This window comes from Salvelinus fontinalis, chromosome 30 (assembly GCF_029448725.1).
Source record: "Salvelinus fontinalis isolate EN_2023a chromosome 30, ASM2944872v1, whole genome shotgun sequence".
NCBI classification, from domain to species: domain Eukaryota; kingdom Metazoa; phylum Chordata; class Actinopteri; order Salmoniformes; family Salmonidae; genus Salvelinus; species Salvelinus fontinalis.
This window is the reverse complement of record NC_074694.1, coordinates 17,286,962-17,305,498: the sequence shown is the minus strand read 5'-3', so window position 1 is coordinate 17,305,498 and position 18,537 is coordinate 17,286,962. Positions and strand designations below refer to the sequence as shown.

Genomic DNA, 18,537 nt, shown 5'->3' with positions numbered 1-18,537 from the left:
AAAGGTGGAAATTATAGGCAATTAGTAAGACACCCCCAAAAAAGGAATGGTTCTGCAGGTGGTGACCACACACCACTTCTCAGTTCCTATAGTTCCTGGCTGATGTTTTGGTCACTTTTGAATGCTGGCGGTGCTTTCACTCTAGTGGTAGCATGAGACGGAGTATACAACCCACACAAGTGGCTCAGGTAGTGCAGTTCATCCAGGATGGCACATCAATGCGAGCTGTGGCAAAAAGGTTTGTTGTGTCTGTCAGCGTAGTGTCCAGAGCATGGAGGCGCTACCAGGAGACAGGCCAGTACATCAGGAGACGTGGAGGAGGCCGTAGGAGGGCAACAACCCAGCAGCAGGACCGCTACCTCCGCCTTTGTGCAAGGAGGTGCACTGCCAGAGCCCTGCAAAATGACCTCCAGCAGGCAACAAATGTGCATGTGTCAGCATATGGTCTCACAAGGGGTCTGAGGATCTCATCTCGGTACCTAATGGCAGTCAGGCTACCTCTGGCGAGCACATGGAGGGCTGTGCGGCCCCACAAAGAAATACCACCCCACACCATGACTGACCCACCGCCAAACCGGTCATGCTGGAGGATGTTGCAGGCAGCAGAACGTTCTCCACGGCGTCTCCAGACTCTGTCACGTCTGTCACATGTGCTCATGTGCTCAGTGTGAACCTGCTTTCATCTGTGAAGAGCACAGGGCGCCAGTGGCGAATTTGCCAATCTTGGTGTTCTCTGGCAAATGCCAAACGTCCTGCACGGTGTTGGGCTGTAAGCACAACCCCCACCTGTGGACGTCGGGCCCTCATACCACCCTCATGGAGTCTGTTTCTGACCGTTTGAGCAGACACATGCACATTTGTGGCCTGCTGGAGGTCATTTTGCAGGGCTCTTGCAGTGCACCTCCTTGCACAAAGGCGGAGGTAGCGGTCCTGCTGCTGGGTTGTTGCCCTCCTACACGTCTCCTGATGTACTGGCCTGTCTCCTGATAGCGCCTCCATGCTCTGGACACTACGCTGACAGACACAGCAAACCTTCTTGCCACAGCACGCATTGATGTGCCATCCTGGATGAGCTGCACTACCTGAGCCACTTGTGTGGGTTGTAGACTCCGTCTCATGCTACCACTAGAGTGAAAGCACCGCCAGCATTCAAAAGTGACCAAAACATCAGCCAGGAAGCATAGGAACTGAGAAGTGGTGTGTGGTCACCACCTGCAGAACCACTCCTTTATTGGGGGTGTCTTGCTAATTGCCTATAATTTCCACCTTTTGTCTATTCCAGTTGCACAACAGCATGTGAAATGTATTATCAATCAGTGTTGCTTCCTAAGTGGACAGTTTGATTTCACAGAAGTGTGATTGACTTGGAGTTACATTGTGTTGTTTAAGTGTTCCCTTTATTTTTTTGAGCAGTGTATATATATACAAAGTTAAAATCGGAAGTTTACATACAGTTAGGTTGGGGTCATTAAAACTCATTTTTCAACCACTCCACAAATTTCTTGTGAACAAACAATAGTTTCGGCAAGTCGGTTAGGACATCTACTTTATGCATGACACAAGTCATTTTTCCAACAATTGTTTTCAGACAGATTATTTCACTTATCATAATTCCAGTGGGTCAGACGTTTACATACACTAATTTGACTGTGCCTTTAAACAGCTTGGAAAATTCCAGAAAATAATGTCATGGCTTTAGAAGCTTCTGATAGGCTAATTGACATCATTTGAGTCAATTGTTGGTGTACCTGTGGATGTATTTCAAGGCCTACCTTCAAACTCAGTGCCTCTTTGCTTGACATCATGGGAAAATCAAAAGAAATCCCTCAAAACCACAGAAAAACAATTGTAGACCTCCACAAGTCTGGTTCGTCCTTGGGAGCAATTTCCAAATGCCTGAAGGTACCACGTTCATCTGTACAAACAATAGTACGCAAGTATAAACACCATGGGACCATGCAGCTGTCATACCGCTCAGGAAGGAGACACGTTCTGTCTCCTAGAGATGAAGGTACTTTGGTGCGAAAAGTGCAAATCAATCCCAGAACAACAGCAAAGGACCTTGTGAAGATGCTGGAGGAAACAGGTACAAAAGTATCTATATCCACAGTAAAACGAGTCCTATATCGACATAACCTAAAAGGCTGTTCAGCAAGGAAGAAACCACTGCTCCAAAACTGCCATAAAAACTCCAGACTACGGTTTGCAACTGCACATGGGGACAAAGATCGTACTTTTTGGAGAAATGTCCTCTGGTCTGATGAAACAAAAATAGAACTGTTTGGCCATAATGACCATCGTTATGTTTGGAGGAAAAATGGGGAAGCTTGCAAACCGAAGAATACCATCCCAACCGTGAAACACGTGGGTGGCAGCATCATGTTGTGGGGGTGCTTTGCTGCAGGAGGGACTGATGCACTTCACAAAATAGATTGCATCATGAGGCAGGAAAATTATGTGGAAATATTGAAGCAACATCTCAAGACATCAGTCAGGAAGTTAAAGCTTGGTTGCAAATGGATCTTTCAAATGGACAATGACCCCAAGCATACTTCCAAAGTTGTGGCAAAATGGCTTAAGGACAACAAAGTCAAGGTATTGGAGTGGCCATCACAAGGCCCTGATCTCAATCTTATGGACAATTAGTGGGCAGAGCTGAAAAAGTGTGTGCGAGCAAGGAGGCCTACAAACCTGACTCAGTTACACCAGCTCTGTCAGGAGGAATGGGCCAAAATTTACCCAACTTATTGTGGGAAGCTTGTGGAAGGCTACCCGAAATATTTGACCCAAGTTAAACAATTTAAAGGCAATGCTACCAAACACTAATTGGGTGTACGTAAACTTCTGACCCACTTGGAAAGTGATGAAAGAAATAATTGCTGAAATAAATCATTCTCTACTATTATTCTGACATTTCACATTCTTAAAATAAAGTGGTGATACTAACTGACCTAAGACAGGTACTTTTTACTAGGATTAAATGTCAGGAATTGTGAAAAACTGAGCTTAAATGCATTTGGCTAAGGTGTATGTAAACTTCCGAATTCAACTGTATGTGTATGTATGTATATATAATGTACACATATATGTACACGAAAAGTTTTGGCATGGGTCCTCAGATCCTCAAAAGGTTCTACAGCTGCACCATCGAGAGCATCCTGACTGGTTGCATCACTGCCTGTTATGGCAACTGCTCAGCCTCCGACTGCAAGGCACTACAGAGGGTAGTGCGGATGGCTCAGAACATCCCTGGGGCCAAGCTTCCTGCCATCCAGGACCTCTATACCAAGCGGTGTCAGAGGAAAGCCTTAAAATTGTCAAAGATTCCAGCCACCCTAGTCATAGACTGTTCTCTCTGCTACCGCACAGTTAGCGGCAACGGAGCGCCATGTCTAGGTCCAAGAGACTTCTAAACAGCTTCTACCCCCAAGCCATAAGCCTCCTGAACATCTAATCAAATGGCTACCCAGACTATTTGCAGTGCCCCACCACCCCTCTTTACACCACTGCTACTCTCTGTTGTCATCTATGCATAGTCACTTCAATAACTCTACCTACATGTACATACTACCTCAAATAACCAGTGCCCCCGCACATTGACTCTGTACCGGTACCCCCCTGTATATAGTCTTGCTATTGTTATTTTACTGCTACTCTTTAATTACTTGTATCTCTTATTCTTATGTTGTTTTTTTAACTGCATTGTTGGTTAGGAGCTCGTAGGTAAGCATTTCACTGTAAGGTCTACACCTGTTGTATTCGTCGCATGTGACTAATACAATTTGATTTGATTTTAAACTGGATTTACAAGATAGGGAACTGGAGATTTGATGGCCTCTGTTATTCCAAACACTCGTTGTCTCATGTGACTCTTCCGCACTGCATATTAGCATCACGTACCAAACCTTGAACCATAAATGTCAAGGTGCATCAACAGAAAGAAAGTAAAGGAAAATTAGTTGATTTCAACTGGAAAGGAGAGATTTAGAAGAAAGTCAACATTTAGACGTTCTAGGTAGAGCTGCTGTTTCCCCCTTTTGTACACACACAGGCTCTCAGTAGAGCTGCTGTTTCCCCCTTTTGTACACACCGGCTCTCAGTAGAGCTGCTGTTTCCCCCTTTTGTACACACAGGCTCTCAGTAGAGCTGCTGTTTCCCCCTTTTGTACACACACACAGGCTCTCAGTAGAGCTTGTGTTGCTTGACATTTTAGACCGGTTTCTACTCAGAAACCAACGGCATCAGAAGCCAGCTAGCTCAGCTGCACAGTCATACTGATTTTTACATTTTTAACCATGGTCTCTTTCACGGATGAGCCCTGCATGAACACATCAACAATTACACTATACCCGTCTATATACACACCAATTACACTATACATCTATATACACACACACACGAATTACACAACCATATACACATTAATTACACTATACATGAAAAACACAAAAAGCTAAACACAATCATATGAAAAACACAATCTTCAGTAAAAAAAAAACATTTTAAAAAAACTCCTTGGTTCTCTATAAAACTTTCAGATCGTGTTAAAATGAGACAGAGAATAACAGAACTCTTCTGTGGCTCGCCCGCCACAAGTGTCCACGACTGAACTGTGTAATGACATACACCAGCAGACCGAAAAGGTAACGCTTTATTTATCTGCCTGCCTTTTTATCTGGTGTTTACCTGGAAATAGTAGGCTAAGATATAGTCAATACATAACAATGACCTGATTTTATCAATATTCCTTTCACATAAATCAACCAAGTCTGCCTCCCAATTCTCCTCCCTCTCTAGAATTCAGCAATTGGACACTCCCGGTCATGGATTTAAAAACTTGTGATTGGTGTAGGCATGGGCTGGATGGAGTTTCCACGATTGCTAAATCGTGTTAGAAAAGTGTGCAAGTGCACACTTTGGGAGAAGGGTAGAAAATCAGGATGCAACGTATGAGACAAGAAAAGTACAAGAAACCTTGATAATGGAATAGTACAATTCTTTATGCATTTCATTCTTTAATACATTACATACAGTACAAATCGTATCAGTGGAGGCTGCGGAGGGGAGGACAGCTCATAATGGCTGGAACGGAGTAAATAAAATGGCATCAAACACATGGAAACCATGTATTTGATACCATTCCACCCATTCCGCTCCATCCATTACCACGAGCCCCTCCAATTAAGTTGCCACCAACCTCCTGTGCATTGCCAATACAATACATCAGTTTGGTTACTACAGCAGGAAATGTACATTTACAAAAACACGATATGAGGAAACATGCAATGTGCATTTCTGAGACAGTACATTGCAGTCGTCCCATAGGTGGCGCCACAGGGCTGCCATCACATGCAGATGCCCGTAACACAACAGGCACTGTTACCTGGTTAATGTGCAGTAGGCACAAAATGAAAGAAAAGTGTCCAAAAAGGAGTGAAAACAGAAGGTACAATCTGGCCTTGTCCAATAAGACATGCTTATTTTTGTTTTCTGTTGCAAAACATTTTCCCACAATGTGCCCTAATGAACATGGCCCAGTTCAATCTGCCGTACAAACTTCAATCCCAGTATGAGTAGTTAATACCACCTGTAACGTGGCCCTTCTGTCATAGCCTGGTTAACCCATATTTAATACTGCACTCATGAAGTGAAACAATGGTGAGCGCTATGTTCATTCTGGTTTAACCAGGCTACTTCAGTCAGGCTCAGTGGAGGCTGCCCGAGGGGAGGACAGCTCATAATAATGGCTGGAATGGAGTAAATGGAATGGCACTTGGGAACTATGTTTCAGAAGTACTTGATACCATTCTACTGATTCCGCTCCGGCCATTACCACCAGCCCGTCCTCCCCAATTAAGGTGCCACCAACCTCCTGTGGTCAGGCTCTTCTGCGTCAAAGGAAGACACTCATTCAAATAAGACCCAAAATGCTGAATGTCTGACCGCAGCATACATATCACCATAGGATTGCAAAATTACAGTAACTTTCACAACATTCCTAGATTTTCTGGTTGGAAGACTCCTGGAATCAGAAGGGTAACAGCAGGAAATCTGTAATTTTCCAACCTCGATTTCTGAAAAACCTAAGAACTTTGAGAAAGTTACTGGAATGTTGCAACCCTAACAGACCATAACGATTATAGCTACAAATATCAGGACACTTGACTTCTTCTCTACTTGCTAGCTACAGGCCATACTGTTCATGGTAATGTCATGCTTCAGTGGCCATAAGAGATGCTAGAAGGCTGTAACTTGGTAAGGAAAGTGACCAATTGGGGCTAAAATGTTTAACCTTAGGTAAAAAGATATTCTGTGCACTTGAATTTGATTGGACTACCATATTTAGACATTTTGTAATGATAGTAAAAAAAAAAGAAAAAAAAAAAAGTATTAACTAATCACTGAAGGAGAACGCTACAATAAATACAACCATCAGTTGGCAATGGGAACCTAACCTCTGCCACAGTGGGAGTCTTTCACAGTTTTGGGTCTTTATAATCATCTCTTTCAGCCAACTACCAGTGCAGGGCTACCCAACTGTCTTAACATACCATTCTTTACCCCTTTATATTTATTTAAAAATATCATTTGTAAGACACAGAATGTTGACACTACTCTCTCTCTCTCTTATGTCTGTAGTCACAGCACAACTGTGTCTGATGGGGTCCAGGGAAGGTATAAACATATCTGGCTTCCTATTGGCTATGAGCAGGGAAGAGCTTTATTGGCTGATGAAACTGAAGGCAGAGGTTTTTGAACGGTGCTCTTCTTCCTCCTCTGCAGTCTCTCAATCTGGTCCATTCTTCCTCCCTACTCTTCATCTGTCTCGCTTCTCACTATCCTCTCTTTCTGCTCCAGTGCTATACAGTCTTCCTCCATCTCGAGTCTCTCCCCCTCTTACCTCCTCTTCTACCACCAGGTAAAGAAGGGTTTCCTGCTCTGGAAGCTCTGTGTGTAGGACTCACTATTGGCTCTCTGTGGTGCTCTGGCTGTCTCCACTATGACTGGGGGCATCTGGACCAGTTGTAGGGGGGTCTTATGCTCCTTCAGGGCCTGGCTCAGGTTCAAGATCTGGTGGTAGACATACGGAGCTTCAGCACAGGTTTACACAAACAGATGGAGGCAAACACACACAGAAACATTTACATAATCAAGATCTGGTGACAAACACAGCTTCAGCATCACACACTTAGTGTAACAGGCAAAACGTCAGTACAGAGAAAGTCGAGTCGCAACTCAACGGTTCAGACACGAGACGTGTGTGGCAGGGTCTACAGACAATCACGGACTACAAAAGGAAAACCAGCCACGACGTCTTGCTCCCGGGACAAGCTAAACACTTTCTTTGCCCACTGAGGATAACAGTGCTACCGACGCGGCTCACTCCCAAGGACTGTGGGCTCTCGTTCTCCATGGCCGACATGAGTAAGACTTAAGCGTGTTAACCCTTGCAAGGCTGCCGGCCCAGACGGCATCCCTAGCCGCGTCCTCAGAGCATGCGTAGACCAGCTGTCTGGAGTGTTTATGGACATATTCAATCTCTCCCTGTCCCAGTCTGTTGTCCCCACTTGCTTCAAGATGTCCACCATTGTTCCTGTACCCAAGAAAGCAAAGGTAACTGAACTAAATGACTATCGCCCTGTAGGACTCACTTCTGTCATCATGAAGTGCTTTGAAAGGCTATTTAAGGATCATATCACATCTACCATAAACCCTAGACCCACTGTAATTTGCATACCGCACCAATAGATCCACAGACGATGCAATCACCATCACACTACACAATCCCATCTGGACAAGAGGAATACCTATGTAAGAAGGCTGTTCATTGACTATAGCTCCGCCTTCAACACCATAGTGATCTCAAGGCCATCAGACTGTTAAATAACTATCACTAGCCGACTGCCACCGGTTACTCAACCCTGCACCCTAGAGGCTGCTGCCCTATATACATGGAACACTAGTCACTTTAATAATGTTTACACAATGTTTTCCTCATTTCATATGTATATACTGTATTCTATTCTACTGTATTTTAGTCGATGCCACTCCGACATTGCTCGTCCTAATATTTATATATTTCCTAATTCCATTTTTTTACTTTTAGATTTGTGTGTATTGTTGTGAATTGTTAGATACTACTGCACTGTTGGAGCTAGGAACACAAGCATTTTACTACACCTGCAATAACATCTGCTAAATATGTGTATGTGACCAACACGATTTGATTTGAGTAGGAGGCCAATGACAAATACTGACACTGTTCAGATGTCTAGGTATTCCCCCACCAACTCACCTGTCCTCTCATCACAGCTATCTGTTTGTGGAACTGTGCTCTGTCAAAGCCTGGATCCTTCTGTAGAGAACACAGGACAAGAACTCACTTTAATAACGCTGGCATGATGCAAGAAGTGTTGTGAGGAGGACAGAATGGAGTAGAGTAGAACTTTGTTGTGACGTCAAGTGACATTAAGGCCATGAAAACCTTGGTCCCAGGTAAGTTTGTGCTGTCCATAAGAGTTGGCAGAAATACAAACAGATCTGGGGCCAGGCAAATTAAACCCCCTGCCGACCTTAAAGAGTTGGTAGAGGTCTTCCTCCAGGTCTTTGATGAAGATGGGGTCGATCAGTTTTGGCAGAACCAGGTCCCTAATCTCCTCAGAGAAAGGAACCTTAGCCTGAGATAACCACGCCCAGTAGAATGGATCTACAGAGAAGAGGAATGAAGTAGTGTGGGTTCCTCTCATACAGTTGAAGTCGGAAGTTAGCAAAATGCATTTATTCCTAGTACAAATTCCCTGTCTTAGGTCAGTTAGGATCACCACTTTATTTTAAGAATGTGAAAGGTCAGAATAATAGTAGAGAGAATTATTTATTTCAGCTTATATTTCTTTCAACACATTCCCAGTGGGTCAGAGGTTTACACGATACTAAATACTTATTGAGTGTGTCGCCTTTAAATTGTTTAACTTGCGTCAAATGTTTCGGGTAACTTTCCACAAGCTTCCCACAATAAATTGGGTGAATTTTGGCCCATTCCTCCTGACAGAGATGGTGTAACTGAGTCAGGTTTGTAGGCCTCCTTGCTCGCACATGTTTTTTCAGTTCTGCCCACAAATCTTCTATGGGTTTGAGGTCAGGGGTTTGTGTTGGCCACTCCAATACCTTGACTTTGTTGTCCTTAAGCCATTTTGCCACAACTTTGGAAGTATGTTTGGGGTCATTGTCCATCTGGAAGACCCATTTGCGACCAAGCTTTAACTTCCTGACTGATGTCTTGAGATGTTGCTTCAATATTTCCACATAATTTTCCTGCCTCATGATGCCATCAATTTCGTGAAGTGCACCAGTCTCTCCTGCAGCAAAGCACCCCCAACATGATGCTGCCACCCACGTGCTTCACGGTTGGGATGGTGTTCTTCGGCTTGCAAGCCTCCCCTTTTTCCTCCAAACATAACGATGGCCATTATGGTCAAACAGTTCTATTTTTGTTTCATCAGACCAGAGAACATTTCTCCAAAAAGTATGATCTTTGTCCCCATGTGCAATTGCAAACTGTAGCCTGGAGTTTTTAATGGTGGTTTTGGAGCAGTGGCTTCCTTGCTGAGCAGCCTTTCAGGTTATGTCGTTATAGGACTCATTTTACTGTGGATATAAATACTTTGTACCCGTTTCCTCCAGCATCTTCACAAGGTCCTTTGCTGTTGTTCTGGGATTGATTTGCACTTTTCTCACCAAAGCGCGTTCATCTCTAGGAGACAGAAGGCGTCGCCTTCCTGAGCGGTATGACGGCTACGTGGTCCCATGGTGTTTATATTTGCGTACTATTGTTTGTACAGATGAACGTGGTACCTTCAGGTGTTTGGAAATTGCTCCCAAGGATGAACCAGACTTGTGGAGGTCGACAATTGTTTTCTGAGGTCTTGGCTGATTTCTTTTGATTTTCCCATGATGTTAAGCAAAGAGGCACTGAGTTTGAATGTAGGCCTTGAAATACATCCACAGGTACACCTCCAATTGACTCAAATGTTGTCAATTAGCCTATCAGAAGCTTCTAAAGCCATGACATCATTTTCTGGAATTTTCCAAGCTGTTATAAGGCACAGTCAACTTAGTGCATGTAAACTTCTGACCCACTGGAATTGTGATACAGTGAATTATAAGTGAAATAATCTGTCTGAAACAATTGTTGGAAAAATTACTTGTGTCATGCACAAAGTAGATGTCCTGACCGACTTGCCAAAACTGTAGTTTGTTAACAAGAAATGTGTGGAGTGGTTGAAAAACGAGTTTTAATGACTCCAACCTAAGTGTATGTAAACTTCCGACTTCAACACACACATATACACACACGTATGTGTGTGAGAGACACTCACAGGCTCTCCAGGAGTCAGGGTGTTTGATTGGGAAGGCAAGACCATTGTCTATGGCGGCCAGTCTGATAATAGGCTCTTTTACCATCACCCAGTCTGTCTCCTACACACACACACACACACACACACACACACACACACACACACACACACACACACACACACACACACACAGGGGGAGAGAGCGACAATAAGAATGTGACATTCCAGTTCCACACTTTCTTTAATAACTCCTATAAAACTAACGCTACAAGTCTAAATCATACGTTTAAAATTGTATTTTGTAAGTCTATTCACCCGGTTCTTTTCTGTGTCCATTGGACAGTCGTATTTTAACAGCCAGTTGTCATTCCCCCGATCTGCAAGCATCAACACAGCATCAAGCTACAATGCATCAGTTATTCATCCTCCCTTCCACACACACATACCGGTGTTCCTGACGATGAAATACAGAAACACTAGTTTCTCTGTTTCTTGCACACACCTGTGTTCCTGATTATATAGTCGAGGACCACCAGTCTCTCGAACTGAAGCTGCAGCTGCCGATTGGTGTTCTCTGGAAGAGGCTCTGCCTCAAACCGCTTTAGCCAATAGTCTGCGTCTTTGTAGCCCTCCACAAACAACTGGAATGATCCCACCTGAGCCATGGAGGAAAATTGATTATTATAAGACAAAGGCTCATACATGCTGATAGGAAGTTCTACATTTTTATACCTGCAGGCTTTAAAAAAGGGGCAATCTGCAGTAGCTACATGCATTTTTGGACTTATAAAGGAATGATAATCATTGATTCTTGAAGAATATAACTTACAGTGCCTTGCAAAAGTGTTCATCCCCATTGGCGTTTTTCCTATTTTGTTGCATTATAACTGGTAATTTAAATAGATTTCATGTAATGTACATACACAAAATAGTCCAAATTGGTGAAGTGACATGAAAAAAATTACTTATGTTACTTATAAATCTAAAACTGAAAAGTGGTGCTTGCATATGTATTTGAAGCCCCTAAATACAATCTGGTGCAACCAATTACCTTCAGAAGTCACACAATTAGTTAAATAAAGTCCACCTGTGTGCAATCTAAGTGTCACATGATCTGTCACATGATCTCAGTATATATACACAACTGTTCTGAAAGGCCCCAGAGTCTACAACACCACTAAGCAAGCGGCACCATGAAGACCAAGGAGCTCTCCAAACAGGTCAGGGACAAAGTTGTGGAGAAGTACAGATCAACGTTGGGTTAAAAATATATATCTGAAACCTTGAACATTCCACAGAGCACCATTAAATCCATTATTAAAAGACAGAAAGAATATGGCACTACAACAAATCTGCCAAGAGAGGGCCTCCCACCAAAACTCATGGACCAGGCAAGGAGGGCATTAATCAGAGAGGCAACAAAGAGACCAAGGATAACCCTGAAGGAGCTGCAAAGCTCCACAGCGGAGATTGGAGTATCTGTCCATAGGATCACTTTAAGCCATACACTCCACAGAGCTGGCTAGAAAAAAGCCATTACTTCAATAAAAAAATAAGCAAACATGTTTGGTGTTCGCCAAAAGGCATGTGGGAGACTCCCCAAACATATGGAAGAAGGTACTCTGGTCAGATGAGACTAAAATTGAGCTTTTTGGCCATCAAGGAAAACACTATGTCTGGTGCAAACCCAACACCTCTTATCACCCTGAGAAAACCATCCCCACAGTGAAGCATGGTGGTGGCAGCATCATGCTGTGGGGATGTTTTTCCATCAGTAAGGACTGGGAACCTGGTCAGAATTGAAGGAATGATGCATGGCGCTAAATAAAGGGAAATTTTTGAGCGAAACCTATTTCAGTCTTCTAGAGATTTGAGACTGGGACGGAGGTTCACCTTCCAGCAGGACAATGACCCTAAGCATACTGCTAAAGCAACACTCGAGTGGTTTAAGGGGAAACATTTAAATGTCTTGGAAGGGCCTAGTCAAAGCCCAGACCTCAATCCATTGAGAATCTGTGGTATGACTTAAAGATTGCAGTACACCAGCAGAACCCATCCAACTTGAATGAGCTGCAGCAGTTTTTCCTTGGATAATGGGCAAAAATCACAGTGGCTAGATGTGCCAAGCTTATAGAGACATACCTCAAGAGACTTGCAGTTGTAATAGCTGCAAAAGGTGGCTCTACAAAGTATTGACTTTGGGGGGGTGAATAGTTATGCAGGTTAAAGTTCAGTTTTTTTGTCTTATTTCTTGTGTTTCACAAAAAATATTTTGCATCTTCAAAGTGGTAGGCATGTTGTGTAAATCAAATGATACAAATCCCCCAAAAATAAATTAATTCCAGGTTGTAAGGCAACAAAATAGGAAAAAATGCCAAGGAGGATGAATACTTTCGCAAGCCACTGTACTGTATAAATGCCTCATGAGCTTAGTTCAATTGTTGTACCCCATCAGAACCCGAAATATAAGCTTGTTTTACCCCAATGTTTGTCAACATTGTAAATGTTAGCCTCAACATGCTTACAACTATAATATTGATATCTTAGATGGTCAGTCTTTACATCAATAGCTCATATTATGCATTTTAGAGTGGTTACATTTAGTCAGGCCTGATCCCTCTGCTTTTTACCAAAACTGAGGCGGGGTCCCCTCTTTGTTATTGTTTCAATTGTAAGTTGCCCCTTTAAGGTAAGGGTTACCATATTATTTACTTTAGGGCAGTGTTCTTCAACTGTAGTCCTGGGGATTGCAGGCTTTGGTTCTAACCCAATACTAACCTGATTCAACTCATCAACTGCTCCTCAAGCCCTTGATTGGTTGAATTAGTCAACAACGCTACATGTGGCATGTATGACGCATTAAGTGTTGGCTAAAGCAGAGACAGAAGCACCATGACAGCATTGTGTTCACTGTTGCAAAACATTTCTAAACGTTGTACAAAATGTGTGTTTCTTATTGGACAAGTTCAGATAATGCCTCACTGTTTCAAGCTGTTTTAGATTGCTTTCTCCCATTTCATGCCGAATGAACACTGCCCAGTTGTAGGTTCTGAACCCCAGGCGGCAGTTGAACCTACCTTAGGAGGGAGGCCTATTCTGTTGAAGCGCTGTCCAACTTTGGGAACTTTCTCCAGAGCTAGCCTCTTTCCCCGAGACTTGACTCTGTCTATAGCATTGTAGTTAAACGTATCACTGGCCAGGTACACCACCTAGAGAAGAGAGAGGCGAGAGAGAGAGAGAGAGAGAGAGCGAGATAGTGATGAACGGGAGAGGGAGAGATAAAGAATTTATTGTCCATACCCTATGTGTTTGTGTGTGTGACTGACTGCGTGTGTGCGTGAATGCATGCATGTCTGCCTGTAACCCCCCCCCTACCTTGGTCTTTGGCACGATATTGAGCTGTAGTTTCTGGTCTACCAGACTGGCCCCGGCCTCAGACAGATGGCCCTGGTTCAGGACCAGACAGTCCCGTCCGAAGCAACAGGGACAACACAGCTTCTGGAGCCACTTGGTCCACTTTGGGTTCAGCTGACCGTACGGCTCCTCGTTCTTAGGCTTGAACACACCGATTACGTTCTACAGACAGGGGATTATTGTTGGTACTTGTTACACTCTACTAATATTCTTTACCCATAGTAAGAGAGAGAGATAGTGGTAATGTCAGAGGAAGTGACATAACACAACATTTGCCAATCAAAGAGGGTGATTCATGGTGCAGCAGAACCTGCAGGATGGGGCTAACAAGCTGGAATTGGAATCGTTTTGCAAGCCATTAAAGTCAATCGGATTAACTTGAGTTTCCTCACATGATCGACTGTGGAGGGAGCCACACAGGAGGCTAAGCACAGAGACTGAGGCTAGCTTTGTAGTCCATGGGCACGTTCCAGGTCGTCTTTAATGCAGTCTCGCTGACTGTGCCAGAAGATCATATCTCACAACACCTGGAGAAGTGTTTACCATCTCTGGAACCACATTGATGTTGCTTAGCTAGCAGAACAGGACCGCTGAGTGCTGAAGTGCGTAGCACAGAGAAATTGTTTGTCCTCAGTTGCAACACTCACTACCGAGTTCCAAACTGGCTCTGGAAGCAACATCGGCACAATAATTATTAGACTAGAGCTTCATCAAATAGATTTCCATGGCCGAGTAGCCGCACACAAGCCTAAGTTCACCAAGCGCAATGCCAAGCGTCGGCTGGAGTGGTGTAAAGCTCGCCGCCATTGGACTCTGGAGCAGTGGAAATATGTTGGCTGAATCACGTGATGAAGTGATGAATCCTGCTTCACCATCTGGAAGTCCGACAAACAAATCTGGGTTTGGTGGAGGCCAGGAGAACGCTACCTGTCCAAATGCAGTGCCGACTGTATAGTTTGGAGGAGGAATAATGGTTTGGGCTAGGCCCCTTAGTTCCAGTGAAGGGAGATCTTAACGCTACAGCATACAATGCCATTTTAGACTATTCTACGCTTCCAACTTTGTGGCAACATTTTGGGGAAGGCCCTTTCCTGTTCCCAGCATGACAATGCCCCCGTGCACAAAGTGAGGTCTATAAAGAGATGGTTTGTCAAGATCGATGTGGAATAACTTGACTGGCCTGCACAGAGCCCTGACCTGAATGGGAGCAAGTCCCTGCAGCAATGTTCCAACATCTAGTGAAACGCATTCCCGGAAGAGTTGAGGCTATTATAGCAGCAAAGTGGGGACCAACTCCATAGCGGCAGGTAGCCTAGTGGTTAGAGCGTTGAGCCAGTAACCGTTAGATTGTTAGATCGAATCCCAGAGCTGACAAGGTAAAAATATGTTGTTCTACCCCTGAACAAGGCAGTTAACCCACTGTTCCTAGGCCGTCATTGTAAATAAGAATGTGTTCTTAACTGACTTGCCTGGTTAAATAAAGGTTACATTTATAATAATTAATGCCCATGATTTTGGAATTAGATGTTTGACGAACAGGTGTCCACATAGTTTTGGTCATGCAGTGCATGTGCCATGAGTGGGATCTGAACCCTGGTCTCCCGCTTTTTAAAAACGCCCTTTGTTTTCAAGTAAGCCATATAACTCAGTCTTATGCAGCAGCACCAGCACATGATTTTGCTTACACTGTCTGTCTGCTCCGTCAACCTGCTGTTGCTGATTCTAGCTCTGACAGTGTAGTGATGTCATCATGTTCTGTATTGACTTCCACCAGCTGCAGCATCTCTCTGCAGTGTCGCTTTTTGGGTGATGTGACAGTTGAGGTGAGCAATTTACACATGATGGTTTCTAGCCATAGTAGACCTTGCTGTATAGTAGATACGGGATGTAGTTCAACCATGCCAGGCTGGGGCTGTGACCTGGATGTCGGCCAGGGATCTGAACCCTGGTCTATTGGTCAAAACCAACGCCTTAATCATTAGACCAAGCGAAAATTCCCTCTTGGGCCGAGGCTGACAAAGATCTGTAAAGTCGCTAGCAGGGAGGATTACCTCCTCATGAAATTGTGAGTCCAACTCACCTCCGCCACATATACACGGTACGACAACAGTAAAGATGCCCTGGAACGCAGCCTATGCAACCCTGTAAGTTTATATCTGTTGCCTTTAATAGCCACTGGTCCATAGGAGAGTAACAGAAATGTGTTTATTGAGTGTGTTGAATTGAAAGGAGAGAGGCAGGCTAGGGAACGGAAATGCAGTATCCATCTTCTTCAGAGAGTGTGGGGATGCTGATTACTCGGCCTACCTCTGGAGAGAAAATGGAGAGCTCTACCTTTATCCATTCAGATTGCTAGCACATGACTTCTCCTAAGCTACAACATATTCACACAGACAGCAGCCTACACAGTACACACAGAGTAAATTGATTTTCTATGGGTTAAAAAATAAACGCTCCTCGACTGGTCTACGGCAGATCACATTAACGTCTGAACAAAGCATAATACTCTCTCCCAGCCTGCCTTATATAATAGGCCTCCTGTATGACAGTGTCTCAACCTTTTCTATACAGGGACGTCAGCACATTTGCTTAGGCCTGAGAACTGATAGTGTCAGCTAACCTTTGAAAGATTGGGCCTAAGTGCACTGTGCACCACATTGGTTTTAATAGAAGTTGCCCCAAGGCATGTCTAGGATCTTACAGTGTCCTTATCCTTAGATCAAGGTCTGGGGGCAACTTCTTTCTATTTCATGCGTCACACCACCGTGGGGCTGGCAGCCCACAGAGGTTTTTCCCACCAAGATTGCCAATGTGCCAATGACGCTGGGCTCTATGATGATGCCAGGTCACAGCCCCAGCCTGGCATGGTTGAACTACATCCCGTATCTACTATACAGCAAAGTCTACTATGGCTAGAAACCATCATGTGTAAATTGCTCACCTCAACTGTCACATCACCCAAAAAGCGACACTGCAGAGAGATGCTGCAGCTGGTGGAAGTCAATACAGAACATGATGACATCACTACACTGTCAGAGCTAGAATCAGCAACAGCATGTTGACGGAGCAGACAGACAGTGTAAGCAAAATCATGTGCTGGTGCTGCTGCATAAGACTGAGTTATATGGCTTACTTGAAAACAAAGGGCGTTTTAAAAAAAAATGACAGATTGCATCCTCTCCCCGTCAGTCTCCCAGCCTGTCTGTCTGTCAGTCCGTCTGTTCATCCATCCATCTGTCAGTCAGTCTGTCTGTGTACATTTCTCTCTCGAAAGACTAGCAGTCGTAGCTAGAAGAAGCTTGTCTGTTTTAATGTAACAGATGACATGTAACATTAAAAAGTCAAAGTGGTATATATAAGTGGTCATTTAAAAAGCTAGTTGCGGGACGAAGCTAGTCCGTCTCACCCCTTGAGAGTCTTTCACGAAGTAGCTACCACTAGATCCTTGGCAGATGATCTCTGGAAAGATCTCTTCTTCTATGGCTTGTTCTGCTTTCCTCACGATCTCCCGAAACTCTGGGTCGTCTGGAAACTCATTCCTGTGTGGATCCCGCGGAGAGTTCCCTCTGTCCCTGACCAAAAGCGGCTGTCTCTCCCGGCTGCGTCCAGGGCTCCCAGCCGACACTCGCACCACAGAACCCGGAGTTCTTGGACCGGTGGCTTCGCTCTGGCAGTAGTTGTAATCTATGGAGTCCTGGAGAGGAGAGACGAGGGGGCTCGTTTCGTCCATTTCAGCGAGGGATTTCGGGTATTACAGCGGCCGGTAAATGTACAGATAGGAGCCAGGGTGAGGGAATCAGACGAGGTGTTGTTTCGATGCTGTCGATTGCAAGCTTTCAAACAAAACATGACTGTCATCTTCTGCATAAAGACCCACCCACTCGGAATAGAGACTTGCAATTGGCGTTTCCTCTGCCCAGCCTCCTCGTGGTACCGCCCCGTTTCGGAGGGAACGCTTGTTGTGTGGTGAAATCTGTGAAATAAAATATGCTCAACGTAATCGATGATTCTGATCGATATTCTGATCACCCCACTGATCAAATGAATGTGATAAATCAGGCAAGATTGGTCGCTGGTAGTTAAAATTACTTCTCAAGTGTTCTATCATAACATTTACAATTCTTCATCACTTTCAGTCAAAATTCAGTAGTTGCATTCGATTCCACTGAAATGTGGTAGTAGTCACTTTGTAGTAGAGCAACCTGGTCTCAGAGCATTTCATATTATTCTGTATGTAAATCCGGGAGAGTCCATATTTGATGGTATGTAATCATTTGTGGATGTCCATCTCCCATTTGGTATGATATGTTTCAAAAAGGCACTTGCACATGAGATATCTTTGTTGCAGGTGCATGGTAGCAGTTAAATAGGATGAGAAAAAAACTGAAACTTGCATCACTGAGCTTTATTAAATTTTACATAACTGTAAACTACAATTTCTATAGTAATTTCTATAAGTTTGTAACCAGCTATTATAAACTGGTCACCAACTTAATCAGAGCAGTGAAAATAAATGTTTTGTCATACCTATGGTATAAGTTGGTAACCAGTTTATGATAGCAATAAGGCACCTCGGGGGGTTGTGATATATGGCAGATATACCACGGCTAAGGACTGTGTCCAGGCACTCCGTACTGCGTCATAGTAAGAACAGCCCTTAGCCGTGTCATTGAAACAAGCACATAAAGGCGTCATAAAGGTCATGACTGATATTAACTCAGAACAAAATGTAGGCATATATTTCCTAACGCTGTGTTAAACTCAGACC

The 18,537-nt window shown here is 44.0% G+C and overlaps 1 protein-coding gene across 1 annotated transcript; it reads right to left on the bottom strand.

The window, feature by feature from the left end:
* Nucleotides 1-4,979: 4,979 nt before the first annotated feature.
* LOC129828742 (phosphatidylinositol 4-kinase type 2-alpha-like) lies at nt 4,980-17,724 on the bottom strand. The gene is made up of 9 exons (XM_055889912.1): nt 17,176-17,724; nt 13,731-13,931; nt 13,433-13,564; nt 10,858-11,011; nt 10,671-10,732; nt 10,377-10,476; nt 8,574-8,707; nt 8,297-8,356; nt 4,980-7,071 (listed from the first exon to the last, which is right to left on the bottom strand). Exons 1-9 carry the CDS (start codon nt 17,497-17,499, stop codon nt 6,910-6,912), a joined length of 1,329 nt encoding a protein of 442 aa, XP_055745887.1. The 5' UTR covers nt 17,500-17,724; the 3' UTR covers nt 4,980-6,909.
* Nucleotides 17,725-18,537: the final 813 nt, after the last annotated feature.

Excerpts from the sequence above, each read along its gene's own strand:
- LOC129828742 (XM_055889912.1), bottom strand. The coding sequence starts at position 17,499 with ATGGACGAAACGAGCCCCCTCGTCTCTCCTCTCCAGGACTCCATAGAT. Across the intron at positions 13,565-13,730 it reads ATATCGTGCCAAAGACCAAG|GTGGTGTACCTGGCCAGTGA; the intron begins GTAGGGGGGGGG and ends TCTCTTCTCTAG. Across the intron at positions 10,477-10,670 it reads TGGACACAGAAAAGAACCGG|GAGACAGACTGGGTGATGGT; the intron begins GTGAATAGACTT and ends GTGTGTGTGTAG.